This window comes from Tamandua tetradactyla, chromosome 17 (assembly GCF_023851605.1).
Source record: "Tamandua tetradactyla isolate mTamTet1 chromosome 17, mTamTet1.pri, whole genome shotgun sequence".
Classification (NCBI taxonomy): Eukaryota; Metazoa; Chordata; class Mammalia; order Pilosa; family Myrmecophagidae; genus Tamandua; species Tamandua tetradactyla.
In genome coordinates, this window is record NC_135343.1 from 42,917,835 (window position 1) to 42,937,175 (window position 19,341).

Here is a 19,341-nt window from a genome sequence, read left to right on the forward strand (position 1 = left end):
TGGTTCAATTCTATCCTTGTAACATTTAATGTCAACAGAAACATAATGGAGCCAAATAATAGATGTTGAAAATGGAAAAGGAAAAACAGAAAAATAAGTCAGGCAGGGAAACCGCACACAAACTGGAACACGACCAATCACTGTCTCACGTTTTGGAACATGATAGGCACAATGTGGAGGAAAGGAGATGAAGACGTTAGGCACATAGACATTGAGCATAACTATACAGTGCTCCCACTTGTGGGGCCAGGCACCCACGCCTGCTCTACCTGGCTTGTAATGGAATGAAAACAAACCCAGTCACTCATCTCCACAGGTACCATGATGGTTTGGGATGATGCAGAAACACTGTCTGGAGATGAACTCAATTCAGTATCTGGCATGTGGTCATGTACTCCACACTGCCTCCATCTGAGGACAGGCCCTCTAAGGAGCAGAACATGGATGCTTGATAATTGTGAGTTTACTTGATGATTTACATCACAAGCACAACTCACAGCACAGGAGTGTCCAAAATGTGAACACTGAAGGCATTTTGTAAGGGGAGGATGCATAATCAAAAGCATTCTAAATAAATCACCTTCAGCTGGAGTTGCCCTGGAGTTTTGTTTTCAGTCTTCTAAATTAACAAAGATCTCCTCTGCTTAAATGAATCCAGCATAAAGTTCTTTAAACAGAAGGAGTAAAATGCATGGGTAATTGCAGACATATGAGCAAGAATATTCTAGTCTATTTCTATCTAGGTAGAGGTGCCTCAGGGTGCTCTGGCTTTTAAAATCAAATAGACAATTATCAGAATGCAAGAGAGCTTACCTTCCAAGAAATATTAGCAGGTTAGAAGTGTGTCATTGGGCACATGTTAGCAAGAGGGCAGGAAAAAGGCATATGTAACTAAGCAAGAAGAATCCAGAGAAAGGGTGGTTGGGGGTAAGGGTATCATTTAATCGTGGGTTCAATAATGAGATACCACTAGAGACAACCAACCCATCAGGATAAGAAAATTCAGTAAAATGATTGGATCCAGAGCTGGCTCAGTACCCTATATAAATGGGACTCAAATCATCCCCTCCCCACATCTGCCCTCACCCCACCTATGCAGACCACTGGCTAGTAGAGTGATTTCTGCTGAAAATGATCCCCTGAAAAAGTGATTGCTTGAATTAAGCACACAGAACAAAAAGAAGAGGCATCAAAATCAGTTTATTGGGAAACTAGTCATTTAAGGACATTACATTGTAAAGAGAATGTAGAAAGAGATCTGAACATTTTGTAAGACACTGTACAAAAATACTATGTTTCTCTAAATTTTATAACTTTTTAGCAGTAATTCTTTTTCAACAGTTCTGACCTTAAATATTATTCTCAAAATCATTTTTTATTTCCCTTTCTACCCATTTGAATTTAGGGAATCCCATATTAGTTTTGAAGCTAAATTTTCCACAGATGCCAAATTACTTTCTGAATAGTATTTGAAGAATATGATTTTTAAAAAGATGAACTTTTTCTTGTATTACAACTTTAATATGTACAGTTATAACATAGGAAAGCAACGCTCAGTTGATAGGAAATAAATGAACACTTTTTCCCTTACAATATATATGGAAAGAAATAATCCTAATTTCTCAAGCAAGCCTACTGATATTAGATTTGTCATAGTGATATCCAGATGATGAATCCTGGGAGGAATTCCAGATGAAAGAGGGCAAAGATGTTTTTAAAAAATAAAATTTGTCAAGCAAAGAGATGTGAGAAACCCCACAAATTTCCCTGGACCACTTCCCAACACATTATGAGTTGGATAAAGTTTTTAGTTGTCAAACTAAGGTCTGATTCCTTCATCTTCCAACACTATGCTGAAGGCTGATATTATTAAGCTGGTTCTGCAGGAGAGCCACAGATTTCTTGGGAAAAAATGGAAAATTTAGTCAAGTCAGTAACTAACTATGGCAACATATGGAATAATATCAAAATGAACACTAGTTTGATGAGATTCAGTGGTGTTTTTTTTTTTTTTTTTTTTTGAAAATTAAAACTGAATTCAGCCAAACCAGTTTATAAGCACAACCAGCCAAAATCAACAACCTATTGAATCTGGGACACTCTGGATGTTTGCAAGGTTAGATTACATTTTGAGAACTGTGAAGTAGTAAGTGGGGGTGCCCAGATACAAAATAGGTAAGGATGGAAGAACACACCTAAGCCATGAAAATTTCTATTAAAAAGTAGGTTCTTGGTCAAATCAACTGGAAACCTGCCAACTAAGAGCATGTTCTATAATTTCCAAGGAAAATTCCAACGACTTTAAAAATTCAGTCACAAAAACAGTAACATCACTTGGAGGGAAAACTCTCGTTTTTTTAAAAAAAATGAAGGCTAGAACTATTTCAGACCTCTTTTTCAGGACGAATCTGCTTTGTAGGGCTGGAAACGTACATTTAAATGAGGAGGACAAGTTTCTTAACCTTTCCATTCTCTTTAGAGAAGGTATAGTGTGACTGAGGCAGAGAGCAAACTACATGTTGCAATTCCCCAACTCTGGAACTCTGGAAACCAAAGAAATCCAGCAGGTAAGGGGAAAGTAACATCCACATTTCCCTTAGAGAATTCTGGTGGTGCAGCACAAGAAACAAGGTAGTTAAGACAAGGAGAGATTCTAAATAACTGTCAACAGAAGGTAGACATTAAATTTTGTGGACAGTTAAACGTCTGTTTTAGGATCTGTTGGTTCTTATAGGGAAAGCATGTGTTCACAGGGTAGACAGTTCTATACAAAGATGGCCTTGTATAGTCAGGAAAACGTGTTTGAATCAGTGTGCCCACTAACATGAAGGATTTAGACTGATTTAATCTCATGCCTTGGCCCAATTCGTCTGGTAACTAACGGCAGGCATGGCAAATACCCTGTGACCACAGAAGTCAATCAAGCTAGCCCATTGCTCCCCAGGGGCTTAAGACCAGGACATGGCCTCCCAGTTTGCACAAGGTACTTACTCATCATGAACCCTAAGGGTAGTGCATTTTGCTCCAATTCCCTTATGCTGTGTCATGCTGCTTTTTATTCTGTTTTGAGCACATTAAATTAAGCCAGATGTCAAAACATACTACTTTTTCTTGCTCTGACATGGGACTGTGTCCCACTTTTTGACAATTACATAAGGTATAACTCCATTGTGGTCTATTTAGGGGCTCCAGATTGCATAGATTTCAGTAAGCACTTATGTGCTTCAGAGGCAAGGAAAGGAATCCCAAAAAGTACTTTATGACTTGGCAACTATCTTCACTGGCTTCCTATTAACTTCCAAAGCCACCAAAAGTGCTGCATGATTTGGGATAGGTTTATCCTGAAAATTTTATCTGATGGACATAGTGTGGGTTATCTGAAGATTTAAACTTCAGACTGGATATTCCCTAATACAGCGTATCATGCACAACCAAATATTTTACTTTTCCCCAGACTGTAAACTGAATAGTTACAGGGAGTGTCAAAGACATAATTCTTTTGCAAAAATTGAATATGAAGTCTTCTCATTTAGTTGAGGAATGGAGAGCAAAATACCTCTTCAAAGAAATCCAGAAATGAGTACCAATTGAAATGTACCGTCCTGGAACTACATCAGGGAATCCAGAGATGTACATCAAACTAATACTTCCATGACCTTTTGGCTTAGATAATGAAATTAAGCCTTTGGTTGTGCCATATGTTGTACAGTGGCATTAAAACCCATGATTGGGGAATAAGGGGCTTGACTGGAGCCAACATTGGCTAATGAAGCTGTGCTTCCCAAGCCAATGGGACAATTAAAGGGGAGAGATTTCTCACTGGGCATGTAAGTACTGTTGCCAACGTAAAATGTGTAATTAAATTGGCCTGAGCATATTAAAGTCTAAATTAGAGGAGGGGAGCTGCAAATTTGTGTTCCATTTTAGAGCCTGGTTTCGGTCATACCAAATGTAGGCTCACAGCGACTTGACAAGGTGAAGCCAGGGTAGCTATGACTCTCATTAAAATTTCCTCAGTATATCTTTATCACACGTGTCCTTATTTTTTTATGCACAGGTACTTGGTGACACTCAACAGCATGTTTAAATCCTTTCTGTAAAAGTGTGTTTTTGGCTCAGGAAAAGAGCAGCTATTTTAAGTTATTTACATCTCTAAACATGCTCCCATTTGAACAGATAAAAGACTTTATTCCCCTGTATGTTTATAGAAGAAATTTGTTTACAGAACTTGTGTAGCAATGTTCAGATTCACATTTTTACTGCATGAGATAGCTTCATGTACATTTGTCTGCTTTGTGTTCTCGGGGAGCACAGGATAAAGACCAAGAGTTAATATACATCCACATGACAGGGGAGTGTGCAATGGAGCAGAGGAGAATACTCACAGGAAAGAGTAGAGTTCAGGACACTACATCAAAGTGGGAACCAAGAAAACGTCTTCCATCCTAGTTACTACCACCACTTGGTAACTTTGCAAAGGTTTCATTAACCGAGGAGCCTCCCTCAGCCACCTTAGCGAGAGGAAATCCAGGAGAAACAAAATAGTATCTTGTTACAGATGATCTGAAATGGAGGCCATCTGGGATTCGTTCTGTTTCGAGAAACCGAAGCATATCCAACCTCAGGGACATTATTAGTGTGGAAAAGGAAAAGGCTAGCTTTGTGTTGGTAAAATGATAGTCTCTAGAGAGAAATAAAAGAGTTTTGCAATATCTGGAGTGTTTCAGGAAAGTTATCATTCCAAATATCCGTCCATGTGATAGTTTTTCTGTGCTGCTCGGGAGCCTGTAATCTACCTAATTCAATACTTTGGGTAGCATGTCACTTTCATCCCAAAACTACATTAGAGGCCACAGGACTGTGCTCATCTTATAGACTGAGAAAGTTATTGACTTCTGGAGATCACACACAAAAAAGTCACTACAGGAGATTTTATTTTGGCCTAAGGTGTCTATCTCTACATGCATTCATTCAGCAGAACTCAGAGCCCTCCACACCTCTAGTTGAAGGTCAGCCACAGAGAAGTCCCTTCCTTCCCACAGAATTGCTGAAGGCAAAACTTTTAGACCTGGGGGAAGGTTACTTTGGTCTGAATCAAACTCATCAATTTATCAGTCAGGAGACTATGAAAAGTTATTAAAAACAAAACAAAACTAGTATTTTGTTTTGAGATAATAGTTTCTTTTCTTGGGTTTGTTTCTCTACAATAATCAGCAATCCAAGTTCCTTAATTCTAATTCCAGAAGAGCCAAATCCAGTATCAAATGAGACTGAACAAAGTGACTATCTCTTTTAGAGGTATTTTAAAATACATTATCTTCCATTTTCTAAACTATACTAAAGACTGGGGATCACAGAGTTCCCTTATTCAGAATAGTAAAGAAATTACAACAAACTGCTTTCGCTTTCCATTATGAGGTCCTCTCTGAGAATTTTCTGGGTTATTCTTTTTATTGTCTCCCATAGTAGTAGCCACTCTTCATCTTATGTGAGTGATTTTACTTCATGGAAATAGTCAAATGTTACTCAGAACCAAGAGTGGTGGAAAAAATAGACGAAAGAAATACACTTTCAGATACCAAAAGCCATACTAATTAGATAAGACAACCCATTTTTTAAAGTATCTTAGTATTTTCCTCAACGCGATTTGTAAGAAGAAGAGATGAAAAAATAACTTAAATGATGATAGCATCATTCGAATAAGTATCAGCTTCCCGTGTGAAACCAGGTGTCCTTGAAGGAAGCAAAACTCAACTGGATGCCAAATTTCTGATATGTCTACTAAAGAAATCATGAGATTATAATGATATAGTCATGCTTTTAAAAGTGTCATTTAAATCTTATTTTCTTTGAGGTCTGTGTTTTTAAAAACATCGGGCCTTGAAATTGGTGATCTAGTTTTTGCCTTAAAGGGTGAAAAAAGCAATTTGTGACGTTTTTTGGTATACTCTTACACAGTTGGAATAAAAGCAGATCAGAAACATACGCTTACAGTATTTGCCCATTTTTAAATGGCAGACCCTTGATTACACACTTAAAAAGAACTGAAATCTTTTGATATGGTTTTGTCGGAATATGTAGGGTGTGTGTGTGTGTGTGTGTGTGTGTGTGTGTGCATGTATGTATGTATGTATGTTTAATATTAAAAAAAGGAACATCTGGGTCCAAAACTCTTTGATTTAGGCTTTTATTCAGATAACAGCCCAGGTCATTAAAAGCCCATTATAATTCTCTAAACTGTAAATACTGCTACAGTAACAGCAAGAGCTACAGAAGGTAACTGAAGAACATCAGGATTATATAAATCCCTCATAGTCCTTCTAAAGAATAATAATATATACTTAGAACTCTTTAATTCTATAATCTTAATCTCCAACTAGTCCAAACCCATTGTTGTATAAAAAAAGGAAGCTCTGAGAGGTGAAGCACCTGCTGAGGGCCACATAGTCAGGGACAAGGGGTCAGGATGAGATCCCAGGGGACCTGTCCTGCCCAGGCCTCTCCTCCCACTATCCTGCCTCCATCCAGCTCAGGCTCCACTTCTGTAAAACAAAGTGGATGGACTACAGGATGGTCTTTAAGGTCTCTCTCGTAGCTCAGTCTACGTTCCCATAGGTCAGTGGAAGGACCTGCGCGTTACACTCAACTCAAACAAACCCTTTTAGCTCAAGGATGGCACTATAAACTAAGGAAGGCCCCGGTGACTGATTATCCCTCATGCACACTCCTCAACAGAAAACAGTTCTCCCCTTTGAGGCCCGACTCCTGAAGAATGAGCCCAAGATAATTTCATGTCATTATCTTCCTCACACCACCCTGTCTCTGGCTTCTGTTCATTTTCATTAGCAGTCTCCATTAAGCTTTATTGAGCCAGAAGATTAGATAATATATCTCAATGTAATTATGGGTAATGTATGAAAGGAACAATTTAGAGACGCCTAATTTCTAAACTATACTCTTTATGGTTTTAACTACATTGAGATATTTCAGTTTATTTCTAACATGTATATATGAAAAAAAATCAAATCTGAAAACAGAGGAATAAAACATTGTTATTTAAAAATAAACATTTCCTTCATTAGTTTATACATTCTTTCTATGTCCAGGAAAGATATACAATTCTGATCTACAGCAGTTTTTCCTGTCCATAAAAGGGTAAACCAAGTCCCATTTTCACTGCTACCCAATCACAGAGAGCTCTTCAGGGATATCTTTGTTATCTTCAGCAGGTAGGTTGTGCCTCTCTAAATTTTGGAAATGATCCATTATCCTAATAGAGGTCTTTACTTGGCTCATCTAGTTTCAGCCAGCATGGGAGGTATTTAAAGTCAGAAGGTAGACTGACAGACTCAAATTTTTCCTCTGGTGCCTTTCAGAGGCTGCTCTCACATTGCTGGGGTCAAAGCTTACCCTCCAAAGTGCAGTGTTTTGCAGCCTTTTATAATTGCTGTTCAACTTTCTTTTTTCCACCTTAAAGTGCAAACGTGAGGAAGAAGAAACAAAAGTACTAAGTAGAGAAACAAGCAAGTGGACTTGGAATTTTATTTGTACATATTTGACCAACTAAGAGTATCCCTTTCGATCATGTAAGATGGCACTCGAGGAAGAGAACAACATCAGGGTTCTCTGTGCTTGCCTCTTTTCAAAAGGGTGATTCTATAAAATTGCTTTTCCAAGTAAGGAAAAAAAAATACACTTCAGTGAGTGAGTCCATATACAGAGGATGCCCATGAGGCATGGTGTCATGCCATTGCAGGGTCCTTTATTTACTTATGAACAAGATTCTAAGGTTAATGAGGAACTATGTTTTGTTTTAATCTAGGAAGCCAAGGAAAACCAACTGAACATATTCCATTGGCTGCTGCCTTCAATTTAAACAGCAGAGAAAAAGAAAGGTAAGTAGCCACAGCTAAATTGGGCCTAGTTTGTCAGCACACTTATTTTTGATTATCTGAAAACAAACAACATGCTTTTCTATAAAGATAGAGGACTTCCTGAAGGCTTATAGCAACACATAAGTTACTCCAAAATGTTTCCATATGTTACACTGTAGGATCGCTGTGTAATTAATTATACAAGGGAAAGAGATCAAAACCCTGTACAGACACCTGATATCGAACTTGAAACGCCAAGTGGAAACAGAACTATTCAGCGTCTTTGTTTATACACAATTTACAATATTTGATTCAAAATAAAAATCACAAGAAAAATACATCTGTTTCTGCTACAATTCCTTCCCTTCCCCCATCCACCCCCCTCCCCCCCAGTGAAAAGTCTTCTAGTAAAAGGTATCATATTACCACCGTTGTCTTATTTTGGTCTATTCTGAGATCCAGCTTGGGACAGTTAACATGAAAAGGAATGGCAATACTTGGGACTTATATAATGTACACATTTTTTCCAAGGATTTCAAGTACTTGCAGTCGTATCTCCAGATCTGAGAAATCACAGTTCGATGGAAGCCTGAAACTGGATGAATGCCGGGCAGGTTGCATGGGGTAAAAAATCCCTTGGCTAAGACTATGATCAAACAAGATCAAAAGATGGTTGGCTAGAGCTGGGCTCAATATCTCTTTTCAAACATATACTCTCCGTCAGTCAGTTCTAGCCTTCCTTAAACCACAAACCCATCTCCAGGCTATTGTTTAGAGTTAAGAGCAACTTAAGAAGCCATGTCTTCATGAAAATGCAACGGGATAAAAAGCAAAACAGGTAAATACATTCACCAGTGCCTGGCCAAAGGAGACGGGTTGGGAGGATTGGTTTGGGAGGTCATTCCTAGCAAGAATGAGACAAAGGTATCATTTCACTATTTTCAGTTACAGGTAAGCTTTTGGTGGTGTCGATTCCAGGAGAGGTGAAGCTCATGGCATCTAGCGCTTGATTTAGGATAATGCTATTGAAGAAGGATAATGAGAAAACACAGCAAAACTAACAGGGAGGAACTGGCTGAGGAGTATGTGGAGGGCCGAAGTGATTTTCTTTCCTTATCATTTCTACAGGAGAAGGCAAGGGATAGGAGATATGGGTTAGAGGGCCCCTTATATGCAGATTTTTTTTTTTAAAAATCATTTTTCCTCAACTCCGTAATGAAAATGTATATTACGGTTTGAAGGTTACAGAACTGCATCTGCTACTGGGTCACGGCTACAGGTCTATGAGCTGATCCACCAGCAGTAAAGACCTGGCTAGGTTGGGAAGACTGGACTCAGAGCTCCCACTGCTGTTTCTAGAGTGCCCACCTGAAAGTGGAGAGATAGGAGTTCAGTATAAAACATAGAGGGTTAAGGTTTAGATGTGCAGAGCAAGCAAAGGAGAAGAAAACAAAACAAAATAAAAACCTAGAGAAGCAACATTTTACATTTACAAACTCTTACATGTTGATTTTTAAATATATAAATTAGCTACCCACCATCTCCCACCAAAAGTTCAGATAGTCTGTGTACAGCATATACAGGCAGGACACCCTGAGAAAATGATGCTATTTCCAAATGAATATACATTTTGCCTGAGAATTGCTAGCTATACTCTTACTTCTTGATAATATTCACCCATCTCCTTGATAAAGTCAAAATCAGTAATTTTTACTTTGGGTACAAATTAGTTATGAAGACCACTGAATAAGAATATGCTATAAAAAATAAACTAGATGGATCTATGGCAATTCAGTGTTTTACGGCATGTTCAAACGATTTTAATCCATCAAAGAGGAAAAAAAGGTGTTCTGGAAGTGTCTGGAAGTGTCCAAAAGATGTGAATGATCTCAAAGCACACTGTTAATTTCTTTTGGAAGAATATTTATTACGGATTGTTCTAATGATATAAAATGATAAGTGCTTTGTTTGATACATGCCTTCAGGTTTCCACTGACTGAAGATCACTTTATTTTTGGTTTAATACTTTGTGAAAACCAGTTTTTAGTCTATTTACTACTTCTTTTCTCTCTGCATAAACACCATGGTTAACTCTGGTATGAACTCTGTATCTATGTCTGTATTCGTGTCTCCATCTCCATCTATCTAAATTGTCCAGTTCATAGTGATTACTTTCCCAGTTTCCTTTATTAAATGGTAATGTGGTTTTCCACCTTCAAGATTACGTGCACTGCTGTTTCAAAAAGAGCTGGTACCAAGCTCTTCTCTTTTTCCCATCCTCTCTTTCTTACCTTGTGGATTTTTGGTTATCAGTACAGGAATGGGGTCAAACTCATCTTCCGCCACCTTGTCCGAGCCCTCAGGGACATCAAAACCTGAGATGAGATTACTATCTTCTGCAGCTTAATATAATATGCAAGTACACAAGCAGAAACAACAGAGGCAGAGATTAGCAAATGGGAGAAAGTGTAAGAGGCACAAAGTTCCCAAGTGTACAATCACTGTAGTTATTAAAGGTGAAGGTACTTATTTTTTGAGTTTTGAAATAAAAGTAGTGGAAAACTTAGAGATATAGAAAAAAATTGCTTTAGAGTTGTCCATTTCAAAAATGATAAGGGAGAAGGGTTACAGGAGGAATTCTCTACACCACTTAAGACTGTTAACTGTACTTATTGTGAGGTATCTCTTCAATGTTGTTAATTCAGACACAGGTATTAACCAATTGTCTTCTTTACTAAGAGAGATGCGATACTCAAAAACTCAAAACCAGGGGTGGGAGGTAATTAGTGGCTCTTTAAGAAGCAATCACTATATCCAAGGCAAACAAAATCCTTCTGGAAGGACTCACTGCTCTGTGACAGGGAGAAAAGACTTTCAAACAGAAGTTTGTCAGAATATCCTCAATTTAAAAGCTACCCTACCAGTGAGTGCTAGCTGAACACCTATTTTGCAAGGGATGCTCCTCTATAATTACATGTTGCTGTTGACACACTCGAGTTAGACTTAACTGTTTACATAGGAAACTTCTCTCTATATGCTTTATAAAAACATAATAATTTTAATGCTGTCAGGAGAAAAAACAAGAAACAAAATATAAAACTCAGCTTTTACCACCACAAACCATGATCTAATTATTTTAAGTCATCTAGGGAAGGTTTTCTTCTTTTGGAATTTTCTTCAGAAAGGACTTAATCTGCTCCCTTTTTACATATTTACCCTTTCCAGAAACCACTTTCCTTCTCTAAGCACAGAAAGGAAGAGTTTTGTGAATGCCTGTGTACAGTAAGCCAGGCACTGACTTATAAACTACTGTCACTTAAAAGCAACTCAATTAAATTCAACTTGAGCTACTTCTGACCACCAAAATTTCAAACCCAATTCTAAGAGACTAAGATACGTAGATGGTAGATTAGCAAGAGGAACTAAGGAATCAATCATGACTTAAAGGTGAATGAAATTTCAAAACTTTCAGAAGTTCTGTCTTTGAGGACTTACTCTTGAGGTATGATGACTTTGCTTTTATTGCAGCCATCAATATCCAAGAAGTTTAGAACAGATCTGACGAAATAATTTAGGTTCTGAGGCCAACAAGTATCATTCACAATGACAATCAGCCAGTGGAGAGTCAACCCAATCATCAACTTGAGTGACTGCAAAAGCACATGGCTCTGCCTTTAATAGATAATGTGGAATATGTACACTCCAGGTTCTTGCCAGAAAGCAGGACCTCCACTACTCTGTTGTCTAAGACCTAGTAAATGTTCTTACTGAGAGGTGATATAACATGGCGGTAAAGAGTGAAAACTCAAGTTTTTCTCCTACCAAGGTGGATTAAAAAAAAATTCACTAGCAAAGACTAAGGTATTTCCTTTCCTTATTGGTAAGGAAAACTCTCAGGGGTCATTCAGTTCTTCTCCTGTAAGGATACACGTGGGCCCGAGAAGAAGAAAGCATTTACCTTTATGGCCCGGAGCAGAGATTGCTATGGGGGTAAACTCTTCCAGAAGGTCAGTAGTAGGGTTAGAAAGCAGAGAGCAATCAAGCAGGGAATCTTCCCCGGTGAGAGAATCTGAGTCCACATTAACAGCGTCCCAGGTCAGTAATAGCATTAAATGGCACACACAACAATATCATGAGATTAGATCTTCAGCCTTTAAGTTAATGCATTTATATGTTATACATACAAGCCAAGGCAGGAGAAAGAAAAGCAACAGAAACATGTTAAGGCCTCTGGATTTTCATCTATAGAAACATGTATTTCTGGATTCCTCTTAACATTAATATGTAAATGTGGAATAATTTCTGCTCAGAAGTTGCTGGCTAAGCAAATCTGTGATGTGGATGCTAATATAACGGTAACAAGTCAGTACTCAGCAAATGTTACTTGGGAAAAAGGACTTGGCAATTACAGAATTTCACTTAAACATTTCATAAACATTCATGGAAGAAAGTTACTACAGGACAAGGTATCCAAGCTGACTAGGAGAGGGTTGTCCCTGGCTTGTTATTAGCAAAAAGTGACATGATTAAACAGTTCCTTCTAAAATTCAATCAAATTCCCACCTAAAATAAATAATCCTCTTACTAGTATTCTTTAAATGTGAACACACGATCCGGCTTTCAGTTAAAGAACAAAATATAGAATTTGGGTGTTTTAACACAGTAATTACTTTCTGGAAAATTTTCTAGAAGAAATTCTGAGATTCTATGGCATCCAAATGAGGATAAGGGAAAGGAACTCATATTCTCTTCTATGTCAATTTTTTTTCTTCACCTGAAACAGTTTATTCTCACTCTTTCTAGATCTCTAATTGTTTCTGTTCCAAGTTAAGAAATCAGATACTTATATTAAGGTAATTATGGACTCAATAAAAATAGAGAAATGGAGGTTATCAAATCTGTATTTATGGGTAGTTAAGAAATTCGACTAAGATTTAACTTTGAATTTAGGGTGAAAGCAATGCTAGGGCCAGGGAGGATTTCAACTTTGTCTGCAATTTAGCAGGAAATCACCTATATATGACTAAAACACTGTCCTGGGAATATGATGTCAACACGCAGACGATTCCATGGATATAACTGACACTGCCATTTAGGAAAGACGGCTCAGCAACATGGAGGGGTTAAAGACATCCTTCCCACGCAGTAGAGTGCTTTAATTAAGGAGGTGGATGGAGCCTGCCACCTGTGAAAAGAATCTTGAATAAAGAAAGACTGTAACCAGAGAAAGAAGCCCAGTGCTCACTCTACAAAAAACATGGCTCCAAAAAGCACTCTCTGCTCTTCAATGAGGAAACAAGCACTGGACATCTTGAAGTTGGAGCTGAAAGAACAATGCAAGGCTTCCATTCTAGGAGGAACTAACCAGACTACAAAACATACCCCCCAACACCTGTCATGGGTGGGAAGATGGGCTTTGAGGGCTCACCACCCTGACCAGCCCCTGCAGCTGCAAGGACACCTGACTGACCTGTGCGGTTTGAGGTAACAGATTCCGTCTGGGATGGGAGGCGCTGGGGCACTGGGGGCTCCAGTCCTGGTATGAGACTCTCAACAGCAACATCAGCTTTTTCTTTTGTAACAGAGCATTAAGAAAGGAGAGGAGAGGGTTAGGGAAAGAGGGTCAGCAGTTTCTGTAGAAAATTCTGTGAGGGCTTTCATCTACAGATCTATCAAATGTCAGGCTCAAGCAAGATGGAAAACACAGTAAGTTACTTTATTTCTGCTGCTTTGACTGTCTGGACTTTCCTCATTACACATACATATGGAAGGGTAAAGCACCATGGCCAGTCTCAGTGATTCTCAGTTCTTACAGATGATGCAGAACATGGCCACAGCAGATCTCCTCCATGTCAGAAGAGAGAGCAGGGCTGAAAGACATCTTTCAGACCTTCTGGTAAACTTGCTTTTCTTAATGAACTGGTTTCTGGGCAAATCATCTTCTGTGCCATGCAAAGGCCACTAACCCATCTCAAACCCCACAGATATGGCTGCAAGGTATTCCACACTGGTTGACATCCCTCAGCTGGAGGTCTGTCCCTCTTTAGGGCCATGGCATTTCTGTATTCCAGGACCTTTGGTCCAAAGGCACCAGTGTATCTCTAAGGATTTGGCCTTCCTGGAATATAGGGGCCTTGGACATTTTGTAGGTTCTGCCTATCTTGATGTTAGAACACAGGAAAAGGCAAGAGAATAAGCAGACCAAGCTCCTGCCCTGGATTTAACTCATGGGCTTAATCACCAGGTAAAGTGTTTTCTTAGTTCCTAGTACTTGGCACACACAAGGGGCTTCTGAAGAAGAATCCCCTAAATTCCATTAAGTTCAGTAAAGCCTAAAGTTCAGCACAAAACCAGCCTCTTCTAGTAGTGAAGTGTTAACTATATGGGAACTTTTCTTCATTCTTCTTCATAAGAAATGAAGAAATCTAGAAAATTCTTCATCTAGAAATCTCAGGCTGTCAAGAAAGCCAAAAACAACAATGTGGTACCCAAGAAAGGCAGAGAAAACACTTCATTTGGGGTGATAACAAGTGAGGCTAAATAACCCTGGCTTCGGGGTTAGCACCAGATGTGTGTCCCAAACCAGAGGCTTGGTGGCATTTTCACTTCTCATGAGGGCTAGTCAGTAGGTATCTGTTAAGCAGTAATTTATCATTCTCGAAACAGACATACATATATGCATATTGAAGAAACAGAGATGAAGAATTTACCAGTTACAGCATCGGAAGTGCTACCAAAAGGATCAGTCATAGGCAAGAGGTCAGGGAGCAGAAGAGAAGTGTCAGGAGATTTGAGTCCCTCAATTAGTTTTTCTAGGTTGGGTAAAGAGATAAAGAAAAAGTAAAAATGCAATGAGATATCAAGGCAAGCTAATCGTTCATCATTTGCTATGCTAACAAAACCATAAGAATAAATACTGTTTGCTTCTTGTTAACAACAGGCTTCCAAAGTTCAAAGTTTAAAAATGACTGTTTCCCCAACTGAAGTAGCCACTTCGTGAGACATCTAGGATGCTGTCCTAGGTTTGTTTGTTTATGAGGTATAACATAATAAAAATAACCAATTTTAAGTTTACAATCTGATGAGTTTTGATAAATGTATACATCCATGTAACTATAATTGAAAAACTGATACAGAAATTTCTCTCACTCCACAAAATTTCCTTGTGCCCCTTTGTAGTCAATCCCCTCCTCTCACCCCCAGACGTCTGTCACCAGAGTTGTGTCCTTCCTAGAATTTCCTATAAATGGTACCACATACCATGTAGTTCTTTTGTGTCTGGCTTCCTTCATTTAACATAATGCTTTCGAAATTCCTCCATGGTGTGGCATGTTTGAGTAGTTTGTTCCGAATTATTGCTAAATAGCATTCCATTGTATGGAGGTACTACATTTTGTTTACCCATTTACCAGTTGATTTGCATTTGGCTGTTTCCAGGTTTTAGCTATAATCACTTGCATACAAATCTTTGTGTATTCATTTCCCTTCTTAGGTTTAGTTTTGAATCTTTGCTCTTTCTTTTTTGAACTTGAGTTTGAAAACAGTTTATAATTCACTAAGAGAATCAATTCAACCCCACCTAAGTTAACTTCAACAATTATTTATCATTGCAACATAATGATATTGCGACACATGCCTGCAACATGTTCGTACCCTTATTATTCTATAGCCAGATCTCACAAAATTCATTTAAACCTGCATATTACTTTTGATATCTTTTGGCCAAGAAATGAAGGATATGAGAAGACACCATGTTTATGACATTTGGTAGCTTAATGGGTAACAACATGCATACATTAAGATCGCTTGAAAAGGATTCCTTTAGCCTTGATCCATTAACATTCCTCTATTTATCTTTAATCTATTAAAGGATGAACATTAACTTGAAACACAAAGATGAACAATAGAATCTTATAGAAAGAAAAAAGTTTAGAGCTCTCACTTCCTTTTACATCAGAGGAAACTGAAGCTGGATAAATTCCATACTTTACTCAGTTAAAGCAAGTCAACAATGTTTTTTTTCTTACTCCAGAAATAAAACTGCCATTGAGATAAAACTAAAATTAAAATATTTAAGAATAAGAAATGGCTTAAAGTTCACATATGTGAATGCAACATTTTATTGGATCTGTATTCTTATAGGACCACCAGGAACTTACACAAAGGCTAAATTGATATTCATTGAGGGATAGGAACCAATTTCAGGTGATCTAAAACAGATCAAACAAAATAATCTTTTAATATCTTGGCAAGATAATTTGCTTTGTTGTAATTAACACACTGCAGAAAAAAAATTTGAATGTGATAAGCCAATCAACCATCTTTAGAGATCATAGCATATAAAACACCTTTGAACTAAGTGATAACATGCCATGGTTTCCATTTATAACTGATTTATATTGAAGAAGGCAGGAAGAAAAAAATGGAAGTATCTCAAGAGCAGAAAAAATAAACCAGGATACTAACCAAGTATACAAGTATAATCTCTTTATTATTACTCTTCTACTTTTAAGAAAAGATGTTTAAAAGATCTTTGATAATTTTTAGGATACTGGCAAAAATAAGATAGTTTTCCTAACCTACCTAAGTTTTCATCATTATGAACACTAGTTTTGTTTTATTCCTTAAAAATAAATGCTTCTTTCACTTTAACACTCACATATTTGCATTGTTGTACAGCAATGGATAAAAAGTGAAAGGCCCAAATTTACTTGGTGTAAAACTTGAGGCTAACATTCTTTCAGAGGGAAATTTCAGCTACTCCAGTGACTAACCTGGTCCTGGGGTCAATTCCTTAATCTTCTGTCACTACCTCCTCATCTGCAAAACTGATTCCTCCCCAACCTTGCTGTGTTGACCACTCAGGCATCATCTCCCACCTCCCAGCCATGTTAATAACCTCTAGCTCACTCCTCACTCACTTCAGACCTTATGGAAACGACTGAAGGCGCAGTATCTCTGTGCTCAGCTCCCTATATTTCCTGTCACATCTCTGCCTTTTGGCTTGACTGGGGGAGAGGATGGGGGGATGGAGTAAGGGATCAGTTGGAGAAAGTCCAGGACTTGAATAAGAAAATAATTCTTTTAATAGCAAAAAGCACGCGAGAGGGTATGAAAGCACATGTGTGTGTGTCGTGGAGAGGTTAAGTGATGAGATGGAATGGGGTGGGGATTGTGTAAATTACCAAGTTTAGAAAGGCTTGTTTCTGTTCAACTCTCAAAGTAAGAGGTTATTCACATAGATAATAAGTTGTTTGGTCACTGCTGCTTGGGAAAACTCATATACTAGAAATATGGACAGAGGGCAGTGGGTGGGATAATACCAGGTAGACAGCCAGGAGGAAGAGAGGCCACAGAGTGTACAAATGGACTCTCCCAGCTATTGGTCCCCAGGTACCATCATGACAACAATCTTCACTTATTTTTGTAGAGTTGCCATACATTTGTCCTCTATTACACAAACACACACACACAGATCTCGGTTTGGGAATACTGGTTCAGTTTAAAAGAATGGAAATCAGAGGCTGTGAGCATGTATGACTGGCTCAAAGCCACAGATAGAATATGGTAGAGGCTGGATTTGATATCAGAGTTCTTCCACAAGCTGATTATTTCCATTAGACACAGTCCTATGCACAATGGTAAAGTTATCAAAGAAATGTTGGCATTGGAAGGAACCTCAAATCTTATCTAATTTAGCATTCTCATTTACAGATTGATAAAAAACAGCTCCAGAAAGGTGAAGTGCTTTGCCCAAGATTTTAGAGCAAGTAAACAACAGAGCTAGCTAGGACTCAGATTCAGACCTTCTGAACACCAGATCTTTGTACTATATTACTGTGATAAAGTAATATTCAAATATTCGGACATCAGAAGATTCGGAAATTCCACCACAGTAGAGATTCACTAATCCAGTTTAAATAAGGCTTGAACTGCTATAAAATGTGAAGACTCTTAGAGGAGGTACATCCAAAGCTATTATTAGTCATTTTTGGCCAACTGAAAATAAAGAACTTTAGAAGAGGATGTAATAGAGTGGCCCAAGGAACATACAGGAGGCTGAATACCTAAAAGGGAGAGGACCAAGTGAGAGCAGTCTGTAAATCACAGAGCCTTCATTTAGGCTGTGTTCTTCTGTGAATTCTGTACTTTCTCTTATGGTTTTACAATACAGAGGCCAAGTATCATGATGGGGGTGGGGAAGAGCAGCGCAGAGTAAAGAGTTATGAATTTGGGGAACTGTGCTGGAAACATTCTTTAAGATCCAGAACCTCAGTCAAGCTCCACACTGGCATATCCTGACCTGTGATGTCTAATGCAACAAAGACCCTTTGATTGGCGTGAATCATGGGAAATGGCTTCTCTGAATAAGAAAGCAAAATCCACCTTCTGGGACATTTCATACCTGAAATGTATAAAGAGTCACTCTTATTCTCAGTTACATAAGGTGACAGACCTATGAATCCAGAAAGAATTTATTTATCGCACTTTAGCAATACTTTAATTCTAGGGCTAGCTAGGGCTCAGATTCAGACCTTCTGAATAGTCTAAGACCGTCATGTTCCAGTGCAGGTGAAAGCATTGGATATATCCTCTGGACACAAGAAAGTGGACCAGTTTTGTATTAGAATCCCTAGGCTGGGTCTGATATTTTCAGAATTGGTTCTGACTCTAAATATTTGTGTGCAGGCAAATACATGGATTTGGAGAGGGTATTATTTCATTGATTTTACCTTTTATTGTGACACTGTATGTTTTGGGGACTTAAACAAATGACAAAAAATAAATGGAGCAACATGAAAGAGTAAAAGAGCGTGTATTTAGGCTAGTTTAGTTACTTAACTTTTCTAAGCATCAGTTTTCCCACCTGTACAAAAGGGTTGTCAGGATTAAATAGATTATATTTATCAGAAATAGTGGGTATATATATCAAAGTGCTTGGTACAATAAAAAAGGTTAACTTCTCTACTAGACAAGGGGTCACTGAGCCACAGATGCCTAATTACAGTAGTGGATCCAGCTTTTACTCAGATGCCTCGAAAGGAGGTCAGAATAAAATGAATAAATTGGAATGCGATAAAGAGGCAGTGTCATCTAACAGAGAGAGGTACAGAGAGGCAGGAAAGCTGGGTTCTGCAGTTAAGTTTGCGTGGCATTTTGGGCTAAACCATTTACTCTATGTGTGGATCTAAGTTTCTTTGTTGATAAAATGAAGATGCATCTAGAGGACCCCTCGGCCTGTAAAAGTCAATGATCCCAGAAGAAGGAAGGAAAAACAGAAGTAGAAACTGATAGATTAGAAGATGGACTCGAGATGAAACTGGATGGTCATTACATTCTAATTCTAAATCTGTAATAACTGCAGGGAAGGACATTACAGCTCAGGGACACAGGTAGGAGTTAAGATGACTGCCCCCAAAGTAGCCGCCTCATTTTGGGGGGAAAAATAAAACAAACTACTTCCACT

General features: G+C 38.3%; 1 protein-coding gene and 1 long non-coding RNA gene across 10 annotated transcripts in view; one reads left to right on the forward strand and one right to left on the reverse strand.

The window, feature by feature from the left end:
- AAK1 (AP2 associated kinase 1) overlaps positions 1 to 19,341 on the reverse strand; it is a 205,646-nt gene that overhangs the window by 9,667 nt on the left and 176,638 nt on the right. For 2 of the 9 annotated variants that reach the window (XM_077134449.1, XM_077134448.1), the window contains exons 18-21: positions 14,585 to 14,686; positions 13,345 to 13,446; positions 11,833 to 11,943; positions 10,166 to 10,276 (exon numbers count right to left, since the gene is read on the reverse strand). The exons of 2 other annotated variants lie outside the window; for them this stretch is intronic. In XM_077134449.1, the coding sequence (XP_076990564.1) occupies positions 10,166 to 10,276; positions 11,833 to 11,943; positions 13,345 to 13,446; positions 14,585 to 14,686 (426 nt within the window). 5 more of the 9 variants (XM_077134456.1, XM_077134455.1, XM_077134450.1 and 2 more) reach the window with 5 other exon arrangements.
- LOC143660955 (uncharacterized) lies at positions 2,038 to 8,385 on the forward strand. The gene is made up of 3 exons (XR_013164341.1): positions 2,038 to 2,567; positions 7,823 to 7,895; positions 8,054 to 8,385. It is a non-coding gene; the product is annotated as an uncharacterized LOC143660955 (long non-coding RNA).